The 12075-nt window shown below is 74.3% G+C and overlaps 1 protein-coding gene and 2 non-coding genes across 3 annotated transcripts; all 3 read left to right on the top strand.

Annotated features, from left to right (window-relative positions):
• The first annotated feature begins 357 nt into the window (after window positions 1–357).
• Window positions 358–3878, top strand: ATP5F1B (ATP synthase F1 subunit beta). The gene is made up of 10 exons (XM_063359215.1): window positions 358–514; window positions 1067–1249; window positions 1586–1760; window positions 1930–2051; window positions 2294–2478; window positions 2579–2737; window positions 2836–2958; window positions 3039–3251; window positions 3361–3562; window positions 3665–3878. The coding sequence occupies exons 1-10, from the start codon at window positions 373–375 to the stop codon at window positions 3760–3762; spliced, it is 1602 nt and encodes a 533-aa protein (XP_063215285.1). The 5' UTR covers window positions 358–372; the 3' UTR covers window positions 3763–3878.
• Window positions 1292–1365, top strand: LOC134526977 (small nucleolar RNA SNORD59). The gene has a single exon (XR_010074061.1). It is a non-coding gene; the product is annotated as a small nucleolar RNA SNORD59 (small nucleolar RNA).
• Window positions 2144–2221, top strand: LOC134526978 (small nucleolar RNA SNORD59). Its single transcript, XR_010074062.1, has one exon. It is a non-coding gene; the product is annotated as a small nucleolar RNA SNORD59 (small nucleolar RNA).
• Window positions 3879–12075: the final 8197 nt, after the last annotated feature.

The raw sequence follows: 12075 nt of genomic DNA, 5'->3' as shown, positions 1-12075 counted from the left end.
GTCAATGCTGTGGCCGCAGGAGCCGCTCGCACCGGGGGGGGGCGCGGCGGGGCCCGGGCCGCGGTCACGGCGCCCGCCCCAAGGACAAGCGCGGGGCACGTGCTCTGCCGCTTCCGGTGCCCTTCAGCCGGGGCCCGCCCCTTCCTGCTAATCCCGCCCTATCAATTCGCGGTTGCTCCTTGACGGATAGAACTGCCGACCAATCGCGGCGAGGCGGAAAAGAGAGGGCCCGGGTACGTCTGGCCAATGAGAGAGCGCGCGGCTCAGCGCGGCGGCCAATGGGCGCGCGCGGCGGCGGGTGACGCGCGCGGCGGTCCCGCCCCGCGGGGGCCGTGTGGGGCGGGCGGGGCGCGGGGCTCAGTCGGCGCCGCCATGTTGGGGCTCGCGGGTCGCTGCTCGGCCGCCGCCGCCGCCGCCGCCCGGCCCTTGCTGCGCCGCGGGGCCGGGCCGGCCCGCGACCTCCTGCCGCTGCTCCTCAGCCGCGGGGCCGGCCCGGCCGCCGCCGCCGCGGCGCGTGAGTGCGGGGCGGCCGAAGGGTCACCTTGGGGCCTGCGCGGGGGCCGTTAGCGGGGCCCCGTTAGCGGGGCGGGGCGGGCTGTGAGGGGGGTAGGGGAGGCCTGCGTGCACCGAGGGCTGCAGGGGGTCCCGGGTGCGCCGAGGAGGCGTTGCCGGGGGTCGTGGGTGCACCGAGGAGGGTCCCGGGTCCTTCGAGGGGGCTGCAGGGGGTCTTGGGCGGATCGAGGGTTGCAGCGGGTCCTGGGTGCTCCGAAGAGGGGGCGCTGGGGGCCTCGGCTGAACCGAGGAAAGGCTTTAGGGGGTCCTGGGCGCACCGAGGTGGGTGGTGCAGGAGATCCTGGTCAGATCGAGGGCTGCAGGGGGTCGGGGGTGCACCGAGGGGGGGGCTCCAGCGGGTCCTGGGCGCTCCGAAGGGGGTGCTGGGGTGCTGGGTACGTGGCGGGGGAGCCAAGGGGTGCAGGGGAGCCCGTCTCCGCACCCCCGAGGCACGTGGGAGCCCGGAGCTGCCCTTTTCCCACTCCGACCTTGACTCGTCCCTCTCCTCCCCCAGGACGGGATTATGCAGCCCAGGCGGCCCCCGCCGCCAAGGCCGGCTCCACCACCGGCCGCATCGTGGCCGTCATCGGTGCGGTGGTGGACGTGCAGTTCGACGAGGGGCTGCCCCCCATCCTCAACGCCCTTGAGGTGCAGGGCAGGGAGACGCGGCTGGTGCTGGAGGTGGCCCAGCACCTGGGTGAGCATCTGCCGCAGACGGGCTGCGGAGGGTGGGAGGGGGCCTCCTGTGATGATGTCTCTGATGACTTTCGTTCTCCTGAGCTTGCTGAAGCCACGGATTTCAATCTGAGGAGGAAGAGAATGGCTGCCGGAGGGCCCTGGCCTGCAGGGCTGCAGTTTGAGCGCGGCCTGGGCTTGTTTTTTCTCTGTGATATTTTGTCCCTGGGTCCTGCTGCTCTTCTTGGTTCTCCTCCCAGCAGACCGTTCCCTTGGCAGGGCCTGGGGAAGCCACCAGCAGCTGTCCCCAGGGTCAGCTCGAGGGCGCTGCCGTGACGCTGTCCTTGGGCCTTGGCAGGGGAGAACACTGTGCGCACAATCGCCATGGACGGGACAGAAGGCCTGGTGAGAGGACAGAAGGTTCTGGACTCTGGGGCGCCCATCCGCATCCCCGTTGGCCCCGAGACCCTGGGCAGGATCATGAATGTCATCGGGGAACCCATCGACGAGAGGGGCCCCATCACGACGAAACAGTGAGTGATGCCCCGGGCTGGGAGACGAGCATCGGGGGGGGTTTGGAGGTGGGGGGTGTGGGTCGTGGAACAGCAGACGCGTCGTGAGCAGGGACCGCGCTCGCGCGGTTTCCTGCCAGCACCGGGCTTGGTTCGGCCGCTCAGCTCCTCTCTCCGCCTCTTGCTGCAGGTTTGCTGCTATCCACGCCGAAGCCCCCGAGTTCGTGGAGATGAGCGTCGAACAGGAGATCCTGGTGACGGGGATCAAGGTGGTGGATCTGCTGGCTCCCTACGCCAAGGGCGGCAAGATTGGTACGTTGCCCCCAGAGGAAGGCGGGTGTCTGGGGTGGGGGGCACCCTGCCAGCCCCCCCGCGGCCCAGGACCGGTCCCTCTGCAGTTGTTTCCTTTGCTGATGAGTAACCGCTTTTTTGACTTTCGTTCTTCTGAGCTCGCTGAAGCGACGTTTATTGAGCTGAGGAGGAAAGGGGCGAAGGGAGACAGCGGGGGCAGCCGGATCGGCTTGGGGTTGAGCGGGATTCCCGTTCCCTCCCAGGTTTGTTTGGAGGTGCCGGCGTCGGCAAGACGGTGCTGATCATGGAGCTCATCAACAACGTGGCGAAAGCCCACGGCGGTTACTCGGTGTTCGCTGGCGTGGGGGAGCGGACCCGGGAGGGCAACGACTTGTACCATGAGATGATCGAGTCTGGGGTCATCAACCTGAAAGACGCCACTTCCAAGGTGCGCTGGGTCTCCTGGGGGGGGGACGGGATGGGGAACGGGACGGGGAACGCGGGGGTGGCAGGGGGACGCCGTGCTGACACCGGGGTCCTGCCCGCAGGTCGCCCTGGTCTACGGACAGATGAACGAGCCCCCGGGCGCCCGCGCCAGGGTGGCTCTGACGGGGTTGACGGTGGCCGAATACTTCAGGGACCAGGAGGGTCAGGACGTGCTGCTCTTCATCGACAACATCTTCCGCTTCACCCAGGCTGGCTCTGAGGTCTGTGCTCCCTCCTGGGGCTGAGCGCGGTGGGGGCCGGGCCCCCGCCTCACGCAGCCTCTCACGGCCTCCGTTCCCCCCCCACTTCCCCCCACCAGGTGTCTGCCCTGCTGGGCAGAATCCCCTCCGCCGTGGGCTACCAGCCCACGCTGGCCACCGACATGGGCACCATGCAGGAGAGGATCACCACCACGCGCAAGGGCTCCATCACGTCGGTGCAGGTGAGGGCAGGGCCGGCAGCGCCGCGCCGGGGGAGCCACGGTGGCCGCCCCGGGCCCACCGTCCCCTCCCGCCTCCCCAGGCCATCTACGTGCCAGCCGACGACTTGACCGACCCGGCCCCCGCCACCACCTTCGCCCACTTGGATGCCACCACGGTGTTGTCCCGCGCCATCGCCGAGCTGGGCATCTACCCGGCCGTGGACCCCCTGGACTCCACCTCCCGCATCATGGACCCCAACATCGTGGGCCCCGAGCACTACGACGTGGCCCGGGGCGTGCAGAAGATCCTGCAGGTGAGGGGCCAGCACAGCCCCCCGCGGGGTGGCCCGGGGGGGGGAGGTAGGAAGCCCAGCACTGGCCGCTCACCCCCACATCTTCCCCCCCCGCCCTGCCCCGGCCCAGGACTACAAGTCCCTGCAGGACATCATCGCCATCCTGGGCATGGACGAGCTCTCCGAGGAGGACAAGCTGACGGTGGCCCGGGCTCGCAAGATCCAGCGCTTCTTGTCCCAGCCCTTCCAGGTGGCCGAGGTCTTCACCGGCCACATGGGCAAGTTGGTGCCGCTGAAGGAGACCATCAAGGGCTTCAAGCAGATCCTGGCAGGTGAGATGGCCACCGGGGGAGAACCCTGGGCTGGGCTGGGGGGGTCCCGGGCTGGGCTGGGGGCCTGTTCGCCCCCTCCCCTGACGCAGCCTCTCCCCCCAGGTGAATACGACCACCTCCCGGAGCAGGCCTTCTACATGGTGGGGCCCATCGAGGAGGCGGTGGCCAAGGCGGAGAAGTTGGCCGAAGAACATGCCTGAGGGGGGGGGGGGGCACCGACCTCCCCTGCCTCCACCTCCCGCTTTCCGCCCCCCCGGCTCCGCCTGGGGCCGGACCCCCCGTATTTAACGTTTCCAATAAAACATGGGTGAAAACACCCCGGGCCCCCGTGTGTGCTGCCGTCCCGGGGCTGAGGGGTTGGGGGCTGGGCTGGTGGGGCTCCCCTGCCCCCCCCCCCGCGACCCTCCCCCCCCCCCACGCGGGGCTCCCCTCTGCTGTGGAATGGGGGGGGGGGCAGAGCGAGGGCCCTGCTGGGCTCAGCAGCGCCGGGACCCCCGCCCCCGGGGGGTCCCTGGGAGGTGGGAGAGACCCCCCCCCCGCCGGGGGTGAAGGCGGTGGGGGGGGGGGGGGGGTTGGGCGGGGGGGGCAGTTGGTTGTCCCGTTGTCCGTCCCGGCCCCGTGTCCGTGTGTCGCCGGCCCCCCCCCCCCCGCTGCCCCGGCGGCGGCTCCGCCATTTCGCAGCACAAAGAGCGGCGCCGGCAGCTGCGGCTTTGTCCGGGGGGGTGTGGGGGGGAGGTTCCCGGGGGGCCGCGGCGGCCCGGTCTCCCGGCAGCACCGAGACCCCCGCCCCGGGGCCGTGCCCCACCACCGGGGGCTACCGGGGGGAGGGGGAGATGCCGGGGTTCCGCCGGGGGGTCCCGGCAGGGGCTGCAGCGGGGGAAGGGGGGGGTCCGTGGGGTGGCTCCGGTGTGGGGGGTGCTCCCAGCCGCCCCCCCACACACCCCCCCCCGGCCCCGAGCCGCCAAGGGCCGCGGTCCCTTTAAATGGCGGCGCGTCCCGCGCGCGGAGGGCGCGGCGGCCGCTGACATCACGCGGGGCCGGGAGCACCTGCGCCGCCACCGGCACCGGCACCGGCTCCGCTCCGCGCCGGGCGGGCACCGGGCCGGCCCCGCCGCCCCCAGGTAGGCACCGCGAGGGACCGGCCCCGGGGCCGGGGACACCCCCACACCGGGACCCCCGCGGGGCCGGGAACTCCCGCACCGGGACCCCCTGACCCCGCACCGGGCAGGGATTCCCCCCCTCCTCCCAGGGCCGCGCCGGGATAGGGCCCCCCCCCTCCCCCCGCACCGGGACCCCGTTCTCCCCCCGCCGCCCCGGTGCCCGGAGGCGCCGCCGTCCCCTGCGCGGCGTGACGTCACCGGGGATCCCGGGGGCCGGGGCAGCCCGGGGAGGGAGGGGGGGGGTGTCCGGTGTCCCGGCGCCCAGCCGGGGAGCGGCGGGGTCCCGCCACCGGCCCCGTCCGCCCCTGCCCCGCGCGGCGTCGCCGGGAACGGGAGGAGGGAGACGGACAGGGGACCGGGGTGGGGGCAGCCCCGGTGGGGGCGGTCCGGGATCCGCGGGGGTCCCCGGTGCGGTGCGGTGCGGTGCGGTGCGGTGCGGGGGGGGGGGGGGCCGCGTGGGGATTCCCCCCGCCCTGACCCCGCCGGGGGCGGGGATCCCCCTCCCACGTGGGCGCTGGGTCCGCCCCCCCCCACTCCCCCCCCACCACCACCACCCCCCCCCCCCGCCTTTTCCCGGTGACGCGGGGCGCCGCTCCCGGTGACGCCACCGCGGCGGCGGTGACGTGCGCGCGGGGGGGCGGGGCTGGGACCGCCCGGCGGCGCGCGGCGCTTCCTGCCCTGCGCCGCTGCCTCGGCCCCGTTCGGCCCCGCGGGCCCGGTGCGCTGCGGCCCGGCCCGGCCCGGCCCGTGCGGCCGCGCCATGCGGAGCCGCCTCCCGCCCCGCGCCGCCTGAGCCGGGCCCGCGGCGCCCGCCGGGCCCGCGCCGCCGCCTGCCAGGTGCGGGGTCGGGGCGGGGGGGGGGGGGGGGGGCGGTAACGGTCCGCGGCGGCCGTTAACGGCCGGGGCTGGGGGGCGGGGTGTGTGTGTGTGTCGGGGGGGGGTGGCGGAGGCGAGGGGAGGCCGGGGCGGCGTCGGCGAGACCAACCTCCCCCTTCGCGACCTCGGTGAGACCTCCCCTTCCTCCCCCCGCATCCCGGTACCCGCCGGGACACCCCACCCCCCCACACGCACCCCTCCGCCGCCGCTTACCGGCCCCGGAGACACACCCCCCCCCCCCCCCCCAGCTCCCCTCCCGGTGCGGCGCCCCGGCCCGACCCGCGGGGAGCCCGGGCCGCCGTCCCCGGTGGCTGGTGCCGTTCCCCCCGCTTTCCCCGTCCTTACGCAGGAGGGAGCTCCCCCCCCACCCCCCCCCCACCGCACCGTCCTTCCACACCCCCCCCCTTCCCCCGTCCCCGTCCGGTTCCCCCCGGTTCCCCCCGCCCCCTCCCGGGCCGGGACCCCCCCGCGGCGGTGGGTGGGGGCGGGGCGCTCCCCCCGCGACCCGGCGAGGGGGGGGGCCGGGGGGGGGGGTTGTCCTTGCCGCAGGGGCCGGGGGGGGGGGTCCCCGCCGGGTGCGGCGGGGGGGGGGGGGGGGGCGCCGGTCCCGGGGCCGCGTCCCTCCGTGTCCGTCCCCCCCCCCCCCCCCCGCAGGAAGTGGCCGGGAAATGGCAGCCGGTTGTTGCGTCTCGTTGTTTTTGAAACGTCCTTTTTAATCAGGTCGCGTCTGGCTCCCGGCGCCCCCGGGGGGGCCACTGGCCCCGGTGGTGGTGGGGGGGGGGGGTCCGAGCTCCCCGCTGGGGGAACGGCACCGATGCCCCCCCCCCCCCCCCCCCCGCCTCAGCCCGCAGCTGTGCCCCCCCCCCCCCCCCCCGGCTCCAGGGGACGGTCCCTGTCTGTGGTGCCCCGTGTCCCCCCCTCGGCACCCGCAGCCGTCGGGGGTGCCGTGAGCCCAGGCCGGGCGCTGGTGGGTGCCGGTGCCCCCGGCGGGTTTGGGCTTTAACGCCGGGGCGAACGGGTGCTGCCACGTCGGCTCTGCCCGCGCCGGTGGGAGCCGGGAGCAGCCCCGGCAAGACCCCGGCGGTGTCGCCAAGCCCGAGGTTCCCGGCACGTCCCCAGGCCCGGCAGCGTTCACGGCCGTCGCCCTCCTCACCTCGCCCGCTCGCCGCCGGCTCCGGTTATGTGCCGTGGCCCAGTTTGTGGCTCGGCGCTGGGTCACGTGCCGCCTGGCGGGGGGAGCGGGACCGCGGCGGGCAGGAGCCACGGCCTCTGCCCACACCGCACCCAGTGCTGGCCGCGATGCCGAGGGCGGCTCCGGCACCCGCAGGGCCCAGGGTGTCCCCGCGCCGGGGCAGGGCCCTGTTTGTCCCCAGAGCAAGGGCGAGCCGCAGCGAGCGGCGGTGACATGGCCCCTGTCCCCGTGCTGGCACGGCCGCTCCCCGCTGCCGAAGCCCGGCCCCGCCGTCTCCCCTCTGCCCTCGCCGTGGTTAATTCCCATCTTCCTGGCTTTTATTTTCCTCTCACGGCCGTGGCGCGTCTCTCCTGGCCCCGCTCCCCTTGGCCGCCTCCGCTCCAGCCCCCTCCCTGCGCCTGGCGCTCGCCCAGTCCATCCCAGTCTGCCCAGTCCAGCCCAGTCCGCGGCGCTGACCTGCAGCCGCCACCTGCCCGGTTCTGGCACGTCCCTTTGCTGCCTCCTCTGACCTCCAAAGCCGGCAGCGGCATTCCCGGCCGACGCATCGCACGCCGCCGCCTGCGGCTGGAACGGCTTTTTCTCTTTCCAGCCGCGGTTTCCCTGCGCCGGCCGGGGATCCCGGCGGGGGTCGGGGCAGGGGCCGGGCTGCAGCAGCCCCCGGATCACGGGCTGGGGGAGTGGGAGGCTGCGGGGCCACCCCGGGACGTCCGGGAGCGAGGTGCGTGTGGCAGCCGCGTCACTGCCCATACGGGTTTCTCCGGCGGATGAATCACCGGTGTCCCCGGCTGTCCGGGAGAGCGCTCGGCAGCCGCGGCTCCTCCGGCCCCGCTGTGGCACCGGCCGACGCGGGCGAGGGTGTGATGAAATCCCCGCCTGGGTTTCGACACGGGCCGTGCCACGAGCTGCTGCTGAAACGCTGCGTCTGCCGAGCGTGTGGCGGCATCAGCCCTTCCGGAGAGGTCAGCGGAGCCGGTGGCCACCGCGGCCGGCGGCAGGTTGGGCGTGCAGGGCGGGACGGGGAGACGCCGGCCGTGCCACCCCACGGGGTGTCCCCGCGGGTCCCTGCCAGCATCGGGGGTCCCGTCTCATCCGCTGGGCTGGCGGGGCCTCGACTCCCCCACCCCGTCTGCTCCCCCACCCCACGTGCCGGGACCCCCTCGGGTGGCTGCCAGCCCTGGCACAGCAGGGTCCCGTCCTGCGGGTAGCCCCCGCCGGGAGCCCTCCTCGTGGCGCTCTGGTTTGGAGGGACCGTTTGCTCCTCCTGGACAGTGAAGGTCACCAGCGGCTCCTGCCCGTCCCCAGGCAATGCCGAGCCAGCGCCAGGGCTCCGGATCCTGCCCGCTCCCGGCTGCGGCGTGAGGCCATCCTGGACCGTGCCTCGGGCGCGTCCCTGGAGCCGCACCTGGGGGGGGGACGGGGCTCAGGGCCCTTCTGGCTGGGGGGGGTTGTGTCGGGGACGCCGGCTGTCACCGCGGAGGCGTTCCTGTGCCGGCGGCTCAGCCTTCCCCAGGGAGCGCTGGGATGTGCTGGGGCCCCGGGGGGTCACGGAGCAGCTCCGGGGGGAGCCAGTGCTTTGCTGGGAAACGTCCCCCGTGGCTCTGCTGGCCGGGAGCCTGCCGGAGCTCCCGCGGTCTCGCCCTGTGCCGGGGCCTTGGGATGGCGGCGCCGGGAGCCGAGGGCTGGAGTTTCAATGCGGGAAGAAGCGCGGGTGGGCGGCAAGCGGGGTTCCTCGGTGACGGCCCCCCCCCGGGGACGCCGGAGCGCGGTGACGAGCTCTGCTTATGCAGGTGGCGGCTCGTCCCGCTGGGGCTGCCGGGCCTGGGCCGGCTCCTGGCAGAGGCAGCGGCGTCTCTGCTGCCTTGGAAGCCCGGCGAGGGGCACCGCGGTCCCGGGGGGGGCTTTTGCTGTCGCTCCTCGCCCTCCCAAGCCTCCCCCCATGGTTCCGTCGAGCTCCATGTCGGGAGTTTGCCCTGCCCTGGGCTGGGGATCCGGCGTTTCCCCGGGCACTCGCCGTGTCGGCAGCCCCGGTCCCTGCCGGCGGTTGACCCTGCTGCCTCTTCTCCCCTCTGCAGAAATGGAAACAAACAACCATTTTAACTTCACTGGCCTTTCCTCCGCACCCGCTGCCTCAGGACCGAAACCCACGCCTGCCTCAGGGGACAGCCCCTTCGCCCACGGCTCCCCGCTCGGCTTCCCCCCGCAAGGGAAAAGTAAGTGTCCCCGCGGGGCCGGCACAGCCCATCCCGGGGTCGCGGGGACGAGAGGGACCGCGGCCGGCGGCAGCTCCCCGCACACGGGGCTGTGGCCGAGGGTCTGTCGCGTGCCCGCCGTCGCCTCGGCCCAGAAAAGCGGCCGTGGCGGAACGGGGTGTCTGCGTGGATTTGGCCGGTCAGGTGATGCCGCGCAGCCCTGCCAAGCGCTTGGCTAATCCCCGGCGTCCTGCGGCTCTCGGCCCCACGGCGGGGATGGTTTTGCCGAGCTGGGGGAGCTGCCCCTGGGGGTCTCGGGGGTGCGACTGCCCAGCTCTGTCCGGGCGCAGGGGGACGCCGTGGGGCTCGATGGCTGCCGAGGTGGGGCGTCCGTCTGTCCTCAAACCCTCTCATCCGCCGCCGGCGGGGCCTGGGCAGGTCCGCGCGAGGGAGGGTGTCGAGGAAACGTCCCTGCGGCGCCACTGACCCGTCTGTCTCTCCTCTGGCTCCCTCGCAGGTCTGAACGGGGGCATGAATGTCAATGGCTTCTCTACTGTATCTCACCCCAGTACTTCAGGGACCTTCACCCCCAGCTCGCCGCCCGCTGGCACGCCGCCCCTCCGCGCCTACGACTGCCTCTGGGACTACGCGCCGTATCCGCCCGCCGGCGGCCTCAAGGACGGCAGCCCCGCCACTCCCCCGCTCCCCAGCCTCGGACAATTCCCGCTCAACGGAGTCGCTGGGGGATCCCGGCCGGCATCCCCAGGGCACGGCACTAACCTGCGGGGGGCCGGGCAGGAGTTGTGGGGCAACGGCACCCCCGGCCCCATGGGGCTGAACTTCGACTCGCAGGAGCTGTACGACTCCTTCCACGACCAGAGCTTCGAGCTGATGCAGAACGGGCCGGCCGGCTTCTACACGGCCTCCCAGCCCTCCCCCATGCTGGCCTCTGACACCCAGCCCTTCTCGCTGCCGCCGGGCCCGCCGGAGGAGCCGGGTGCCGGCCAAGGAGATGCCGACGCTGCAGCCAAAGAGATCCCCCCCGCCATCGCGGAGAACGGGGGCGGGCTGGTGGGCAGCAGGGAGCTGGAGGAGGCGCAGCCAGGTAGGAGTCCGGCGCTGCCGGTGTGGGTGGGCAGAGCTCGGGGCCGGGGCACCGCGGCGGCCCCCACGGGACGGTGGAGTTGGGCATCGCGCTCCCCGGGGAGGCTCGGCCCCTCCGACCCACGTCCCGGCTGGGGTTTGGCATGTCGCGGCTCGGAGTCGGTGCTGGGATCTTGTTCAACCAGGCCGGGTGCAAGCCCGCGGCGTCGCTGCCGGCAGAGCGGCGTCCCCCCGGGGCGGCTGGGTGCCGCGGGAGGGCTGGGTGCCGGGGGGAGGCCGGGCAGCCAAACGTCCCGGTGCGGGGAATGGCGGCAGCTCGTGGCGGGTGATACCCCGGGGGCGGGGGTGGCCGGCCCCGGGCTCTGTCACCGTCCCGTCCCCCTGCCGCAGCGTCTGCCTTGGGTCGGTTCTTCCCTTTAGACTTGAAGATCTGCAGCTACAACGGCTCTGCCCCCGGCGCGGCGCCGCTCGGGCAGGAGGGGCCTGTCCTGGCCCCCGGCGCCGGCAGCGGCTGCCTGGGGGACGCGTCGCCCATCGGCCCTCGGCTGGAGGACGCCCACATCCTCAGCGAAGACCCTCTGGAGCCCTTTGAGTCCCTGTCCAGAGGTAGGGGGGCTGCCGCCCTCTAGGCTTGGGGGGTGTGCGTGTGGGGTGGGGGAGGGCATCGGGGCCATGGCGGGCAGGGCAGGCAGCTGCCCGCGCCCGGGGAAGCGGTGCCAGGCCCCTCTCCGTCCCCTGCGGGCGGTGGCGGTGGTGGCAGCGATGGCGATGGCGGTGGTTGGTGATGGCGGTGGCGGCCGGCGGCGGCCCTGGGCAGGCGCTGCGGGCAGGGGCGGTCCCGGTCCCGTGGCGTCCCTCCCGCGCCAACCTCCCCCGCGCTCCCGGCGGCCTTCCCTCCCTTCCCGGCTCCGTGACGAGGCGGTTACTCAGCGCCTGAACTTCCGCGCTGGTGAACATCACCGCCACCGCCACGGCCATTTTGGGCTCCTCCGCTTCCCAGAGGGAGGGGGCGTGGCTGGGGGCGCCGAAACCCCTTAACCCCTCTTGTGCCGGAGCCTTTTCGGTCGTGGGGGGACGACCCAGCCGCCCCCCCCACGGGGAGCAGAGATGTGGGTCTGTGTACCCCCAGCCCAGTTCCTGTTGCTTCCCTCCCCCCCCCAACTCCCCGCCACCAACAGACCCCGGCACCGGGGACCTCTACACGATGGACGACTCGCAGCTGGTGAGCGACCCGGCCCCCCTGGAGGAGCCCCCCGACCTGCCCGGCCTGCGCTGCGCCGCCAGCCCCCCCCTCCACGCCGCCGGCCCCTTCAGCCTGCTGCCGGCCGGCCCCGGCTCCCCCCCGGCCCTGCACGGTACGTGCCGCACCAGGATGGGTTAGTGCCCCCCCCAGGCTGGCCACTCGCCCCCCGCACCAGCTGGCCCCTGTGGCTCCTGGGGCTGGGGCGGGGGGGGGGCACACTGCCTTGTTCTGCCTCCCCGGCTGCCGCAGCACCTTTATGCCCCGGCAGAGCGGGGACCCCACGTGTGCCGGCACCGGGGAGAGCAGTGCCCCGGTGCGGGCACATGCCCCTGGCTGGCTGCGAGCCCCCCCCGGGGGTTTCCTCCCCGCTGCGGGTGCCCCCGGCCAGCTCGGGGAGGGGATGCGCAGCCACGTTTCCCCCCCCCGCCGCCGTCGGAGGAGCGGGGGCTGTCTGGTGTCACGGGCGGAACAGGATGGCGGCCGCGCTTGGCCGTGACGTCCCTGACCTTGGCTCCGCAGACGGCAGCGTTGACCTGAACGGCAGCGGCCACGCGGGGCCGGAGGAGTCGGGGTCGCCGTTGCCGGAGTCCCCGGCCCCATCTGCAGAGGAGGAGGAGGAGGAGGAGGAGGAGGAGGAAGAGGCCGCCGACAGCTGTCTGGAGATTTCGGCTGCGCCGGAAGGGGAGAGCGAAGAGGCCGCCCCGCTGAGCACCTCGGCAGCAGGTAAAGCCCAGAGCGACCCCCAACCC

The sequence above is a fragment of the Chroicocephalus ridibundus genome, chromosome 24, assembly GCF_963924245.1.
Source record: "Chroicocephalus ridibundus chromosome 24, bChrRid1.1, whole genome shotgun sequence".
NCBI classification, from domain to species: Eukaryota; Metazoa; Chordata; class Aves; order Charadriiformes; family Laridae; genus Chroicocephalus; species Chroicocephalus ridibundus.
This window is presented reverse-complemented; position numbering and strand designations above follow the sequence as displayed.